Source organism: Caenorhabditis elegans, chromosome X (genome assembly GCF_000002985.6).
Source record: "Caenorhabditis elegans chromosome X".
NCBI lineage: Eukaryota > Metazoa > Nematoda > Chromadorea > Rhabditida > Rhabditidae > Caenorhabditis > Caenorhabditis elegans.
Window position 1 is genome coordinate 4,170,957 of NC_003284.9, and position 15,891 is coordinate 4,186,847.

The window sequence follows — 15,891 nt, forward strand, 5'->3', positions numbered from 1 at the left end:
ATGATGTTCAGCAAACTGGTATTTCCTTTTCAAGCCCCCCGAGAACGTTCGCATCCTAGGCTAATTATAAGTGAGACTGAATACTGTAGACGTGTGTGTGTATGTGGAAAAAGTAATGAAAATCTAGTGGTCAGATCAGTCGCCGTCGTATTTTCAGTATGTTTACCTCCAGTTTCAAACCGTGTAAAATGCAAAAAAAATGTGACTGACCGACGGCAACCCTCCTCTCTCACCCGCTTCAAAACGTCCTCTTCGTCTCCTATCAAATTTTGATAAGTGACCACCAGTTGACGGCGTCTACCGGTCACTCTCTTATCGTTTATTTTTTTTTCTCATTCCTATCTCTGACCTGCCCAGAATTCCGAAAATTCAAGGCAGAATCTGAATCTAAAAACGGTAGAAAAGAGAATTGAGAATTAAAAATAGAAATGAAATCTTCATTAGCTGGTCTTCTCCTTTTTCACTTCTTTACAAGTTCCGACGCTTCTCCTGCAGTCATTCATTTATTATTTGTAGTTGTTCTTTATTTTACACCTTTCTCCCCCCCCCCCCCCCCACATTCTCTTTTCTTTATGCTAACAGTAGTAATTGCACTATGAATTGATATTTTGACAAATATGACAACACAAAAATGTTACAGTATTTGTTTGAATTGTTAAAGTTTTCGCGATTGCAGCTGATTCACAAAAAAAGTACACAAAACAATCAGTCACTTATTCCTGTAATAAGCGATTTAGTTCCACTAATTTTCAAAATTTCGTCCACCCACAATTTCTCACATTCCATCTGACGTGAGAAGTTTAAATTCTGAGAAAATTTTGTTTTACTTGTTTGGTTACCGGAAAGAGGTTCTGCTTTGTCTGAAAATGTTATTGAGGTGTTAATCGAAAACAAAACTAATCAAAACTAAAAATCAAAAGTTTCAAAATGATACAAATTATTTATTACTTTGCCTTTCCAACTATTCGAAATGCCGAAATGCCTGGAATGACTCTCAATCAAGTTTTTTCGAATTGTGTTCCAAAAGAATGCAATGATGTTTCACATGCTTTAGGACCCTAGGACCCTATAAAACATTACAAACAAGTGCTTTAGAATTTTCTTCCTGCTTCTGTTGTTTTCAAAAAGTTCAATATGCTATTTTTTAAATAAAAAATGATCGAATTAGGGGCGCATCCCACCTTCACACCTATATACTTTGCAGCAATCACTCAGACTAATATGTACTTCTTGGATTAATCTCTATGGGGGAATCAGACTGTTATTGGCATTGATATCACACATTCAGATTATGTTGTTTTGTACTATTTGGATCAACATCGTGACTAACTCTTTTTGGTCAGGAAATCTGAAATCACTAGTTGTTTGGCTTGTTTTTAAGTTATTAACGGATTTATTCTGGAAGAGATACTTAAAGCTACATCAACCGAAATATATAACACATTTCCTATCAGTTGCTCAGCAAAACTAGTTTTCTCTGCAAAATGAATCATGTTTCTAGGATAACCTGAATCCCCCCAAAATTTTTTGACAATTTTCTGTAACAAGGCCAAAGTTCATTTTACCCCAGTTTTCTCTTCAATTTCATTTCATGTGACCTTCAATGTGGCTTCTTCCAACGAATGACCATTCGAACTAGTAGTAGCCATTGCTTATCACTGCGTCTCTACAGTTTCGTTTATAGATAGATAACCTTTGCAAATTTTTCGTCTATTTTGATTTGTTTCACACCTTGAAACCTGCCGTCACATGGGGCTGCGCGGTGAATTTCAGAAACACAGTACTAGCTTCCGATGAAGAGAAATATTTCTAAATTTTAGCAGAAACGTGAATCGCAAGGTTAGTATGTTTCATGATACAGTTGTTTTTACTTTTTTTTGCGGGCTACCGTATCCACTAGAGACATCAATATTGGGGTGGAGAAACAAATCCCAAGCTGCACGAGGGATAAAGTTGCTTCTTGATTAATTGAAAAAGTTGTTATTCTATCAGTAATTCCCTCCCCCTTTACTAACAAAATAAGTTGGGAAAAACTGAGGTTTTTGTGTTCTTTGTTCTTTTTTCCTTCGAATTTCACTGAAAGACGTAGTACATAGAACTCACTTTCCAGTGTCCTTACACGGGAAATCCGATTTGGTATATAAACTCCAAATCTCTTGTGTTCTGCCGTGAGATCTGCTCTGATTTCATCTTCTCGAACGCCATTCCATTTTTGCAACGATCGGGGATGAGTTGAATCTTCTTGAGCCCTGCCTACTTATCATTCACTTCCTTTTTTTCTGTCAAATAAAAACGTTACATTAATAATCATACTTTCATTTCAGATGAGCATTACAATACTCAACGACCCCCAACTTTCCTCCGATGTTTACGATCTTTTGATGTCAAGGACACAAACACTTGGCTCCTTCTGTGAATCCTTCATCCCTAACTCGAGAATTTTGAGCTTTAATTCTACATCAAGCATACCACAATCCGGACGCAAAACCGACAGATTCCCGTCCTATGGAAACAGTGGATAACTCCGATCGAGCGAGTAGGCAGCGATTTGACATCTCCAAAAGGCTACCGATCTCAACTTGTTATGTATATACTCTAATAACTGTTTTCTTGCCAACGTGTACAGATTATTTCACTATTTTTTGTTCCAAATGTTTTTTGTCCGGTCATGTTTTACCAAATAAATGAATGAGAAATTCAACGATTTTTTGTTGTATTTCTGAAAAATCGAAAATATATGAAAACAATTCAATTGGTCATTAACAGATCAAGAACATGGACGTGAACATTTGAACTCGGAGAAGATGCCAATAACAAAACCAAGTGACATACTTGACATGAACAGTTGAATTTTTTATTAATCCACTTCCTTGAGTAAACTACAATCATTAAGATTAAACTGAAGTGAGAAGATAAAAATTTGAAAAAATTTAAAAACAACAGATAAGACGGTTTTATGTTTTAGGACTTCATCGTTCAACTTTCCAAAGATCGTAATCAACGAACAAAACACTAAATCACAAATCTTGAATTATTTTGAAATTTTCTCTTAAAAAAATGCCACAAATTATTCATCGCAGGGTTTGAGGACTGTTAAAACTTGTGAACTCACAACTTGTTTCTCAAGTGTTTGTGAACGTTACATTTTAGGTTCTCGTGCATTTTGATTGTTTTAAACAAATTGAAACGTGACATATGTTCAGATGTTCTAGAATTGAAATGTCCCATTCTTACTGAATATTCCGGCCAGCAGCTGTTTGTGCAAGTTCTAGGTACGGTTTTAAAATTGGTTTAAAATTTAGCAAATGTTGGAAAACTTTGACAAAGTTTTATAGAATCCTGCCCAAGTTTGAAAAACAATTCTGTGTCGTTTTATACTTGGGTAAGACTGGTCAAACTTTGAACAATCATTGAAAAAGCTTAGATTTGAGCTCCTCAAATTTTTGCTCGAGTCAAGCTTTTTTTAAGTTTGACAGTTTCACTCAGTTAGAAAAGGTCTGTTTCAAATATAAAGCATTAAAAATACGTCTTACATTTCATTTAAGTAGAAAAAACTGTACATATGCTATTTTTTTTACAAAGCGTAACACTTTACTCCAAAGTATGAAAGTTTTCATTGAAGCTGTAGTTGCGCCAGCGAGGAAAATTATTAAAACCTCCTATAATGCCAAAAATGGCCAAAAAACATTTCAAGAAGTGATGAAAAACGTTTTATTGACATTCAAATAGTGTCAATTACTGAGTTTGTGTCACTTTTTGAGAAAACTGTCGCAGGTTGGAATTCCTAAAGTGTTAGAGTATTAATATATGAAAAATAAGTCCATTAAAGTCGAAGGATCATTTTTCTGATTGACGACTTTCAAAAATCTGTGTTAACATTCTATGACAGTTAATAGAAATAAAAAGATTTCAAAAAAATTGTGAAGAGTTTAACTATGATATTTGGAAATTTTTAAACAAAATGTATGGTTTTTACTTATTTCCCCAGTAGGGTTACTTTGCCTTTGAGCTTACTCAGAAAACAAAAACTAAAAATAGGCAAAAGTTGTGCATGACCTTGGCAAAACTTGGAGGTTACACCAATATGCAACTGCAACTTGGATTTTGGCAGCACCAAACCCATGTTTGACTCAACTCTTGCCAAACATCTACCCAAGTTTAAAACGAAACAAGAAAATTTTGGGCCAAAGTTTGGCTAGAGTTGGGTCAAACTTCGGATAAGCTTTAGCCCAGCCTGAATCCAAGTTCTGCCAAAGTCCCGCCCAACTTTTGTCCAAGTTAATATTTTTAGGGTCAAACTTGAGCGAGAAGTTGAAGCCAAATGCCGAGAAGATCTAATATTAATCAATAAAAATTAAACAAATATTGATCATAGTCAAAGTACTTTGAAACCAGATTTTCATATTCAATCTTTTATTTTGACTTATTTTATTGTGTTTTTATATTGTACCGAAGCTTTTTATTATCTGCATTATCAGAGTTTCTCAGAACATTCCGCAATCTTTGTAACCTAAAATTATTTACTTCTCTCACATAAGTTATTACCGTATCTATTGTTGTCCTCAGCGTTCCCATCTTTCCAAAATGCCAGTGCACTAATTATTTATTGTGTAAAAGGTTAGCAAAAGGTTTCTTATACTAGACTGCATTCCAGCTACTGGTCTTATCCCGAACAACGCTTCCACTTCATTATCACCATTCCCGCGCACTTTCCCCGGTGTTATTTACTTTTTTCTCAACGATCAGGTTTATATACATATTTTTTAAAGTTTCGTTAATGTTAATCGCTTAACATATTGCATTTGATGCTCATTGGTCGACAAAAGTTTTGCAAGTAGTGTACATTACTCAACAAATATTATTTGTTTGTTGTTTTTCTTTTTGACTAATTAATTCCTCTGGAAGTTTTCTCCGCTGAGTAGCAAGAAATTAATTTACTCTCTCAGCAGAATGATTATGGAATTATGGAATTTTCAGCGTTATTACTCGAGATAAACATGTGTCAAAACAGAGATCTAACGAAAGCCGGATCCCATGTGATTTTCAATTCTTGTTATTCACACATGCACCTTAGTTGTTCCAGACCATTCCCACATATCAAAACAGAATATACTATATTATTCATTTTTTGATAACCTGTAACAGAGAGTCATAATCATAAACAACTGGATGAATAGAAACCACTTGGTTCTGGTGTTCACTGGGGGAGAAGGTAGGGAAGGGGAATTAAATTAATTGGGTTGCGTCCCGGTTATCGTTCATAAATACTGCTGATAAGGATCTTGGTAATAAATAAATAAAAAGTGTCTTGGTCTCAGAGTGTGATTCTAGTTTGGATCGTAGCACAAAGCAACTCTCGGTAGGGATCTCGATTGTCTCGGACTCGAACCATCATTTGGTAGGCGGACTGAAAAATTGAAGTATACTGAAGAAGTGGATTTCTTTTTAATATTTCAATTTAAGAAAAAAAAACGTATTTGCTAAGCGTCCGTCAACGGCTCTCCAGTACAATAGCCATCGCGTTTACCTTATGGTCAGTACCCACCAAGTCATAGTGAATCATTCGGAACAGATTCGTAAACAACTTTGTTGGATCAATCTCGAATTCGATAACCTGACGTCCCGGAGTCACCGGACATGACGGGTTGTCGTCACACATATCATAGTTGCTCCTTAAAAAAACATTCAATGTTTTTCGGTGTTCTGCAAAGAAAACAACTTACAACAGCCCAAAGCTTGGTAAAAACATCCACCCACATCCGAACCATCCGGTTGAACGTTTAAAGATTGACACTTCGACGCCCAAATTGTCATATCGTTTGTTAGAATTACTGGTGATGTCGAGGAAAATTCGAATAGGCGAGTTGAAGGAAACCGGGTAGGTATCATCACCGTTGCCGTTTGTAATTGCACCGCCGTGAAGTTCAAACTTTGTGTCTACAATTTTTGGTATTTAGGGCTCTGTTTTACTAGAAGTACTGTACCTTCTTTACACTGGAAAAACGACGGACGAACTCGTGTTCGATTCGGAAGAGCAACGCATTCTTCTTCTTGTTCTAGAGAAGAATCTGCCATAAGGTATGGAGCATCCGGTGCAACTTCAGGGTCATCAGTGTTATCTTCGTTCGAGCCAGCTACTTCTGCAGCTTGATTACTGGCATCTTGATGGCTACCAAAGTTTTTGAAAGATCGAAAACGAGCAGGCTAAAAAATAAACTAAATCAAAACAAACACAAGTAAACAAAAAAATACCACTTCTTTTTTAATTTCAGCGCTATCTTGCTCAAATTCTTCTAAACTTGCAAAAACAAAAGGGAATATTAAGAATAGTAGAATAAAACGGAAATTCATCGTTAACAGAATTTTTGTTGAAATCTTCACTTGGAAACTTTTTTGGAACTGGCCGCAACCTGGGTGTATCGAATGTTTAGAATAAAACACAGATGAGTGCAAATTGAATAGAGCACTCGACGCACGAAAAGGTGCGGGTTGGTTTTTGAATTGCCTCAGGTGCTAGCGGGAGGTCGACGGGTGCGCTCTGTTCTGCTGTTTTCTGTGCTTTATATACCTGACCGTCTTTTTTTGTAGAGCGCCCAACATGTGGGGCGTTCTTGAAAGTCCGACAAAAACGCGATTCGCACCTGGTTCCAAAGCTCCGCCAAATCACTCGAGAGCCCGCATTTGTCGCTCGATCAATTTCTAATTAGAGCAAATGGTGAAGCACTCGAGATTGCCATTTTTGGCATTTGAAGATTTGCTCATTGCTTTCTAGACGGCTCTCTTCCTCACTCTTGACAAGTTTTTATCAGACACTCGTCACAGAAATGGTCTGCTTATTTCCATGGGACAGTGCAAACACAGAGCACAAAATAAAAACAGAAAAATAACAGAGTTTCTTTATTGGAAAAAAATGAGGGGGATGGAGAAAAGAATAGCTTGCATGAAATACATGTTTCGATTAGAATCATGAAAGTCAGAAAAAAACCACAGAACAAAATTGCTGATATTACCAAAGAAAAATTAAATTCGACACATATAAAGCTACACGATGTGGACGATGCGATCACTGGGCCAAAACCGAAATGATCTTAGATCATGGTATGAACAAGGAATTATTGTGCTCAATGGAATGATGGAATAAAAAGTGAAATAAAAACAATCTCGATTCCCTTTGAAAAGGTGACATTGAACAATTGAATTGCTATAAAATGATGTGAAAGTGAAACAAGTTATGATTTGAATATTTAGAAAACATGGAAATTTAATGAAACTTTAACTATTATCCGTATACGATGACTGATCATCGATTGCATGGGCCAATGCAGCCGCCCGAAGGGAGTCAAAATTTTCAGCCCCTGATTGAGCAGCCATTCTTGAAAACAGCGAGCTCTGATCATCCAGCAAAGTGATCGGTTTGTCAAACTCGACGAGCTCTCCTTTTTCAAACACCTGCAAGTTGCGAACCTAGGCATTGTTTGCTTGTTGAGAAACCACTTACCATTACATTATCGCTGTTCATAATGGTGTGAAGACGGTGGGCCACCGTGATGATTGTGGCGTTTTTGAAAAAGTCTCGAATTGTTTTCTGGATGCAAGCATCTGTCACTCCATCAACATTTGCGGTTGCTTCATCAATAACAAGAATTTTGGATCGGTGGATCATTGCTCGGGCAAGACAGAAAAGTTGACGCTGACCGACAGACAGGCTGACTCCCCGTTGGCCCAATTCGACGTTCAATCCTTTTTCTTTTGTGATGGAACGTTTAAGCTCACACTGAAAATTTTTTCAACGATTATCCTACAGAATCTATTAAAAATTTCGATTTCATATGAATTTCGGAATCTCGTATTAAATTAGACCGTTGGATCAGATTTAGGCACACATAGGACAAAACTAGGGCTACGGTGAGGTGAAGTTTGAACTTGGTTAAAATATGAGAAAAAGTTGGATCAGACTTGGGAGGGGTCATGTCCAAGTCTTCCTCAAGTCTTGCTTATGTCTTGTCCAAGTCTTGCTCAATCTTTGCCCAGTCAACATTTTACTTTTTCAATAAAATTTGTAAAGCCAATGGTGTTAAAACAAGATTATAGGGGCCATAAAAATGGCTTATAAAAATTTCATTCTCACATGTTATTCTTCAATAAATTAAAGCCATACCTGCTCTAACGCAAACCAAATAGTAGCATCATCATACTCATCGAACGGGTCCAAATTCTCCCGGACCGTTCCTGAAAAGATTACGGGCTCCTGCGGAATGATAGACATTCCTCCTCTTCTGAAGTTAAGACTAATGTGATCCAGATCCACACCGTCGATAGTGACACGTCCAGAGCAGTACTCTTTCAGTCCAAAAATAATTTTAATGAGTGTTGATTTACCAGCACCAGTTCGGCCGACGACTCCAATCTAAGTTTCAGAAGTAATACTCTGAACAAAAAGTTAGTAACTCACCTTTTGTCCACCTAAAACAACAAAGCTAAGATTTTTGAGTACTTTGGTCTCCCCATAATTGACAGATACATTTTCAAACTCGATTTCTCCTTTCGTTGGCCAAGAGTTCAGTAGCTGTTTATCGAGGTATGCATCATGTGGTCTTCTGGCTTCTTCTTCAGATTTCAATTTGGTGTACTCTAGCACTCGTTCCACGGAAACCATCTGCAAATCGACAGTTTGAATTCAATCCGCATACTACTATGTTTGTATTGTCTTCATTTGCAACATTTGCTGTGTTCACATTGTATTCATTTAGAATAAAAGACCGAATTGAGAGTTTCGGGTGGGTCGCTCATTTGGCGCCACCATGACAAACATTCCATTTGTGTTTGTTGTGATGTGTGTGTGTGTGTGTGTGTGGAAAATGCGACAAACCACTTCAATCGTCTGATCAGGGCAGTTCGCGCTTGAGCATTGTCCAAAACTCTTTATAATCATGATGTTTCGCCAACCGCATAGTGAGCTCAATTCGACCTTTGATGGCGGAGCAGGAGGAGGAGAAGGGGGAGCAAATTGGAGGAATCTCCCGCGATAAAAAAAGAAACAAGCAAAAAATAAACTCACCCCGTTCTCCAGCTCGGCGCTTTGCCGCATGATCCACGAGAAGAATCCACTCAACTGAACCGCGCACACAAGGCACAATCCGACTTCTCCGACGGTCAGGGTTTCTAAAAATCTCGGAGTGTTGTTTTGAAATAAGATACGATGGACGCGGTGGATAAACGTTACTGTGTTGACTTACCATATTGAAGAACAACAACAATCGCCACAATGGAAACGAAAACAGACACCAAAAAGTCGATGCAAATTCCGAACCAACGGGCGGACAAAAGTCCCATGTTGTACGCGGCCATATAAACATCCTGTGAAAAGGTCAAATTTTAAAATAGTTCGTTCGAGAAATGGGCTCTGGCGTTAGGGAGGGGGGTCTTACCTAGGTGTTTTTAGGGGGTATTTCCTATAGGGTGGGTCTTAGAGGATCTTTTCTAGGTTGTCGTTTCCACTCTTCTAGGAGATTTTAGGGGTTCTTCTTTCTAAGAAAAATTCTTAGGGTTTTTCCGAGTAGTGTTTTAGGATAGGATGTCGTTCTTGTAGTCACTAATGGCCTTGAGCAACGTTAAAATCAGCTAAATTTAGTATTCCGATCAGGGATGTGCGGCGAAAAAACCTTTGACTTGCTCTGAGCTCAATCGGGCTCGACTTAACATAGATTAGTAAATTTTTAACATTCTCAAAAGTTTGGCAATATATTAAAATTGTACTTTGTAAAATAAAATGTATTCGAAACTTACATGAAGAGCGCAAAACTTTTCAATCATCTCGTTTTCTTTTCGGTATGCTCGAATAGTCGACAAACCATGGACAGTAGATGTAATAGTAGTGTTCAGTGGAGACCGAGCTGAAATATTCAAAACTGTTTTGTTTTCAAGAACCGCGAAGTAATGCTTACCGGCTGCCTCAATTCTCTTCAATTCCCGTGAACGATGAACGTACATTTTCCTACAGAAGTAGAACCCTGCAGTTATGAACGCGCAGGCAAGAATGACAATAGGTCTGACCATGGAGACTAATCCAACTATTCCCACAAATGTCAACGTACCCTGTAAACAAAGTTGAAGTTTGTTAAGATAATCAATAAATTATTGATAAACTTACAAAAACAAATTCAAAGTACGTGAACGCAAGCAAGTCATCAGTGAGGCCTATGTCTTTTGAAAAGCGATTCAGAATCATTCCTAAAACCAACAATGTTCTAAAGACCCTAGCCTGCCTAGACCCTAGCCTTACCTTCAGAATTTTTGTCGAAAAACTCGGATTCAGTTTTGAGAACACAGTCAAACATGGAATTATGAAGAATTCGAGAAGCCATCAATTGTGCATTGCGGAACCAAACCGATCGAACCACTCCGAGAATCGACATGATAACGGTACTGATAATGAATGTGAGTTCATAAGTTTGGAATGTGACATTGAACGTGTAACCAAGAACGTCAACATTCCTATTGAACTCTTCTTTGCTGGTACTGTTATCTGCATTGTTCATATCCAGATCTACCAACCTAAAAATTGAGTCTAGATCCCAACACACAAGAGTATTTCACGGACCATTTGTTCAACCACCAGTCGACAAAGTTATTCATAAGCTGAGTTATTAAAACACAAACCACCAGCCATATTCCGTACTTCAAGGGGTTTATGACACCTCTTGTGTACTCCCAATAGACGGACCAAGAGATTGTTCCCGATTTCCTCGACTCGTAAACTATTTCCTTCACGTATTCTGTTTCAGACATTTTGCTTCCTGATAATACACTATTGGCTCTTTGGAATATGCTCTCCTTGTTTATTTTCTCCATAGACTCGATATTTACTGGAGATGGTGGCGGAGACGAGGGAGGCCCGTCCACAAAAAGTTCATCGCTTTGAACTTCAGTCTCGACAGCTTGAAGCTTTATGAAGTCGTCAGTGAAAGTGGATTTCAGTTCGTCCAGAGATCCATTTCCGACCATTTTGTTGTTTTTCATAAGAATTACAGAGTCCAATTCGCTCAGGAAGTGAATTTGATGGGTGACGAGGATAACTAGCTTATCCGATAAGAATCCACGAATAAGGCTAAAAAATTATTGTGCCATTAAAAAATAAAAGTTTACTTGAGGGACTACTAGTGAAGTTAAGATGAAAGACTAACAGGAAAATTCCGGGACTTTCTTAAATTTTCAGATGAGTGACTACTAGGGGAATACCAAAAGTGGCTTTATTTTCAAAAGCATTTCAAATGTTTGGTGCATTCTGCTACATTATCCGTACTTAAAGTATATAATTAAAAAAACTCAGAGTGATTTGAATGAGAAAATAAAATTATAAGAAAGACATGGCTTCCTATATTGTTGGATTAGGTTCTGCTTAAAAATTTAAGCACGCAACAGTTTGTTTTAAAAAATTCAAGCCATGTAAAAAAATTTGGATGAAAATTTCAAAACATAAGAAAACATTGTTTTTGAAACGCATCATATTTAGTAAATGTGTTTTTTAAACCAAATAGTTTTTAACATTTTGTTTTAAAAAAATTTATGGGAAATCTGAACAATTGGGCAGTTTGTAGAATTGTAGATTTTTGTGTAAAGTATATGTAGTAAGGATTTCGTCTAAATATATTCAAAATAAATTCAAGAAAGTCCAGCATGAGCGAATATTGTAATTAGACAATACTATCCAATAAGTTTTCGATTTTTTAAAATTTTCAGTTAGATTTTTGGTAAATTGCAAATTATAGAAAAATGTGGACTTTATGAGAATTTTGAAGCATTGTTTAACGTGCATTTTTCTGAAATGTTTTAATACAATTATTCATGACATAATTAAAATGAAACACTTGTAGAAAGTCTTGTTCCAAAAATATGATAGCTGATGTTGATTAATTGCTATTTTTGTGATTCAAAAGTTATCTCAAGTGGCACTCATATATGTCTGAGTCAAATGTATTTTTTTTTCTAAACTGGTATTCGAAATAATTATTTCTTTCCAAAACGTTTGACCTTTTGGGTTATTCATGAAAAGTGTTTCGAGTTTATCATAAAAATAAAAATAAAACTAGCTACTATATCTTTAATAGCATCAAATATGATACTCATTACAAGAGTTCTATACAGAAAAAAAAACTCACTTTTCATACAGTTTTTTTCCAACATGAGCATCCACGGCGGAAAGAGGATCATCGAGAAGGTAGATGTCAGCATCCGCATACACAGCACGTGCAAGAGCTACTCTTGCTCTTTGTCCTCCAGATAGTGTTGAACCATTATCACCAACAATGGTCATGTCTCCATTTGCAAATTGCCGCAAATCAGGTGTCAAAAGGCATAGCTCTAGAGCATTCTCATAACGTTCTTTGTTGAATTCGCTGCCAAAGACAATATTGTCCTGGATACTGCCGGTGAAGATCCATGGTTCTTGAGCACAATAAGCGAACGAGCCATTTACAGAAAGATTCCCGCGAGTCATACGGGATTCCGAGAGAATTGTGAGGAGAAGAGAAGATTTTCCACTACCGACGGAACCAATTATCCCATAACATGTTCCAGCTACGAACTCGAAGCTCAAATCTTGAACTGCGTAGACAACATGAAGCGGCTCATCTTTCTTCTCGCCAGCAATAACAGTTGCATCATTATCGCTCAACGCTTTAAAATTCTTCTTTTTCTTCTTCTGATCATGTTCATCTTTGTCGTACCAAACGGCGGTCACTTTATTCAGAAAAACTGAAGTCTTTTCAGCTTTATCACATTTCAGTGTCCAACTAGGTTTTTCTCCGATTTTTTTCAATGTAAGCCCTTCTTTTTCATTCTTGCTTCCATCTTCTGTGTCAGTGCTATCGAGTTCCAATGTGATTCTCGAATATTCTTCAAGACAGAAAAATAAATCAATTCGCCGACTCGTTGAAAATAGTTCACGCCCGAAGAGCAAGCCCAGTGGGAGGAATAATGCAAATGGAAGACGCACCGAGTTGAAAAGTGCAGACTGTAAAAATTGTTACAATTTTTTTAGTTGTTTCCATTATGTTGTGTGACTCACCGATGCGAATACACCTCTGGTTGTCAAAATTTCATCAAAGTAATCGCATGCAAAGATGTAAACGAATAAGCCAATTTTTGCAGAAATGAAGTAAATTCCCATCACCATAGATGAGTAGAAGGCAGATGTTCCAACTGCTTTGATTTCATCTCTGAAAATTATATTTTTGGTAGAAGAGCTTTTTTTTCGTGAGACACTATTTTGGAAGTAACAAAACCATCGGTTGCCGAGTGTGCTGAAAAAAATTTGAAGGTACCTAGTTTGGGAAGACAATACTTCTTACTAGTAGGGTGGCTCTATGAGTACCGCATAACTTTCATTATTTCATCTGAGAATTTGTACCAACCGCTCACTCGCCGCCGCTAACCCACATCTCTTCAAAAGTTGGAAAGTCAATTTTTTTAAATACAGTATTCCTAGTGTACATCTACATTAGCCCTACTGTAAATTTAAACCGTAAAGCCTTGACTGATATGGTGGCTCTGTTAGTTTTTTAGTATAACACTAAAACATACGCACCAGTTTTTAAATTTTTCGAAACTACAGAACTCCTACAATAACTTTATAACTTTTTTTTTGATTAGTACGGTTTTTCTAAAATTATTGCTTGCCTTTCAGTATTTCTTTGAAACACAAAAACCAGCCGCTGACTTGCCGCTACCAACCCATACGTTTTCAAAAGCTGAAATCTCAATTTCTCGGAAACTTCAGTAATTTTACAGTACCCTTTCAGTAATCCTACAGTACCCTACAGTACTCTACAGTACCACTAGTGTACATCAGCAGTTACAAAAAAAGTGTGCCGTTCACCCCTGAATACATATCACATATAACTTACTCTCTGAGAATTCGGATTTTTTCAGCAAACGCATTCTCCCATCCATGCATTTTGATAACTTTGATTCCATTAATGATCTCACTCATGACTTTCAACCTTGAGTCCATTTTGTCACCGATGTTACGTCTGAAAGAAAGTTCTTAAAAATCCCATTGCTCACGCGAGCATTACCTATTCACTCCGAGCTGATAAGAATAATGAACCTGAAACGAGACGATAGCCATCATGACAAGGAATCCAAGAAGACAACAAAATCCAAACATTGACCATAGAATGTAAGCGTAAAAGAACATTAACAGTGGGCACAGCCAAACGTAATGTGCAAATAAAAACGCTTGTTCCAGTTTTGCAGCGTCAGTATTAAGAAGCTGAATGATTTGTCCACTATTCGTCTCGAATAGAGATGTGAGAGAGATTCGAAGTGATTTTCTGTAGAGTAGAACTCCTGTGGCGACCCGAGCATGGTTTCCGACTTTCAGCAGACCGTGGAAATATGGGTGATGGATGCAAACTGTGACAAACGATAGCAGAGAAATGATCAGAGCAACTTAATTCGTTAATTTAGAAGACATTGTTTCAAAATTAAAAAAAAAAAATAGAAAAATACCTTGCATAGCTGGCCAGTATGGAAATTCCTGGCCCTCTTCGATGTCGTAGTAGCTCATCAGTTCTCTCAAGAGCAGTGGCTGCGCGACACGTGTGAGCTCTTCTAAACAGAGCGAAATCGCGTGAGCCATTACACTGACTTTTGTGCAGTGCCAAACACCAACCAGAAAATGAGTTCTTTTTGGGCCACTCGAAATCCATTTGCTAAAAAATGCAATTTCTTTAAAGTCGTTTAGCAATATTTCCTAGTCGGTAGAGACTCAGTTTTCTCACTCGAAAAAACTGTAACTTTTTAGAGCAGATCTTGATTGATTTCCAAAATTTCTCTCTACTAGTTTTCTCTTCTAGTTTTATATCAACTTCACAGAAAACTTTATATACCATATTTTCCCAGAGTCTTCATTATATTTTTACTATTCCAATTTGCGTGGTATGTATGTTTTCAGATTTTTTTTTCAAGACTAATAGGTAATATTGTAATGATCTAAACCTTAATTTCTTGACACCCCCAATATTCATCAGATCACATAGATGAATCTTATCAGACAAAATACTCCCAGAAATATTTACGTGCAATTCGTAATATTCAAAATGTTGACTCAACGATTTTTGTTTAATCATGAGTCATAACCAAATAATTAATTTCTTTCCCTAGATGATTTAAATTTTTCGGCTCAATGGAATTTGACTATGAGGAAAACTGCTGATAGAAAAATTGAAACGCATTAATAATCTCCTTCCTACATACCTTTCGAGCTTCTGTGCCGCATATTTTGCAGAAATTCCTTTTGATGGCTTTTCGAGCAGATCCGTGTCAGTTTGAGCATTTCTAGTTCTCCACCAGTAGAAACCGACAAAAGAAAACAGAATGCTACTGATCAATCCGGCGCTATCTTCGGAACTTGGATGATAGCCTTCTACACTCTCTAGGTTGACATCCGGTTTTGTTTCATCAGGTGTCTTCTGAAAGTGTGGAATCATTTTCTTTTGTCAGATAATTTCTATAGTCTGCAGAAACAACACCTGTTTGGTGACAGGTGCAGTTTGCATAAATTCATGTGGTAAAATTTGTAGTAGCAGATGGCTACCGTAGAATACTGTCTAACAGCTAAAATCAAAGAGCTTTTTTAAAATGAAAATGAAAATTCAAAATTAACATTTTAAATTCGTAATTAGAGTTAATATGTAAATCAATGTAAACTAACTTTCAAGTCCTCTTTCTGTTCGATGAGTAGAGTTTCATTTTCCTTGTTCGACTTTCTGGGACTTGATATTGACATGTCTTTGTACCTAAAAATCAGTTCACTTAAACAAAAAACCAAAATCAGAAAAAAAAAAAGCAGCGACAAAACAATAGGAAAGATGAGACATAAAGTCAATT

At 37.0% G+C, this 15,891-nt stretch overlaps 2 protein-coding genes and 2 non-coding genes across 5 annotated transcripts; 2 read left to right on the top strand and 2 right to left on the bottom strand.

Annotated features, from left to right (window-relative positions):
• The first annotated feature begins 203 nt into the window (after positions 1–203).
• Positions 204–345, top strand: ZK470.12. Its single transcript, NR_070835.1, has one exon. It is a non-coding gene; the product is annotated as an Unclassified non-coding RNA ZK470.12 (non-coding RNA).
• Positions 346–5,108: 4,763 nt separating this feature from the next.
• On the bottom strand, positions 5,109–6,538 carry ZK470.6 (MD-2-related lipid-recognition domain-containing protein; the record flags this gene model as incomplete). 2 transcript variants are annotated; one of them, NM_076308.2, is made up of 5 exons in its annotated part: positions 5,109–5,407; positions 5,546–5,672; positions 5,724–5,937; positions 5,985–6,204; positions 6,253–6,538. In NM_076308.2, 5 exons carry the CDS (start codon positions 6,349–6,351, stop codon positions 5,315–5,317), a joined length of 753 nt encoding a protein of 250 aa, NP_508709.1. In that variant the 3' UTR covers positions 5,109–5,314. The 2 variants fall into 2 exon arrangements, with proteins under 2 accessions (NP_508709.1, NP_001412548.1); NM_001425620.1 differs by having other exon boundaries at positions 5,528–5,672; positions 6,253–6,351.
• ZK470.10 lies at positions 6,536–6,674 on the top strand. Its single transcript, NR_070836.1, has one exon. It is a non-coding gene; the product is annotated as an Unclassified non-coding RNA ZK470.10 (non-coding RNA).
• Positions 6,675–7,032: 358 nt separating this feature from the next.
• Positions 7,033–15,800, bottom strand: mrp-6 (Multidrug resistance-associated protein lethal(2)03659). Its single transcript, NM_001375011.2, has 18 exons — positions 15,716–15,800; positions 15,259–15,473; positions 14,512–14,714; positions 14,076–14,451; positions 13,905–14,030; positions 13,067–13,217; positions 12,159–13,012; positions 10,601–11,107; positions 10,283–10,554; positions 10,151–10,230; positions 9,945–10,095; positions 9,787–9,893; positions 9,237–9,357; positions 9,059–9,162; positions 8,453–8,656; positions 8,159–8,407; positions 7,499–7,774; positions 7,033–7,449 (listed from the first exon to the last, which is right to left on the bottom strand). Exons 1-18 carry the CDS (start codon positions 15,788–15,790, stop codon positions 7,273–7,275), a joined length of 4,248 nt encoding a protein of 1,415 aa, NP_001362008.1. The 5' UTR covers positions 15,791–15,800; the 3' UTR covers positions 7,033–7,272.
• Positions 15,801–15,891: the final 91 nt, after the last annotated feature.

Excerpts from the sequence above, each read along its gene's own strand:
- mrp-6 (NM_001375011.2), bottom strand. The coding sequence starts at position 15,790 with ATGTCAATATCAAGTCCCAGAAAGTCGAACAAGGAAAATGAAACTCTA. Across the intron at positions 14,031-14,075 it reads TATCAGCTCGGAGTGAATAG|ACGTAACATCGGTGACAAAA; the intron begins GTAATGCTCGCG and ends ACTTTCTTTCAG. Across the intron at positions 7,775-8,158 it reads TTTGGTTTGCGTTAGAGCAG|TGTGAGCTTAAACGTTCCAT; the intron begins GTATGGCTTTAA and ends AAAAATTTTCAG.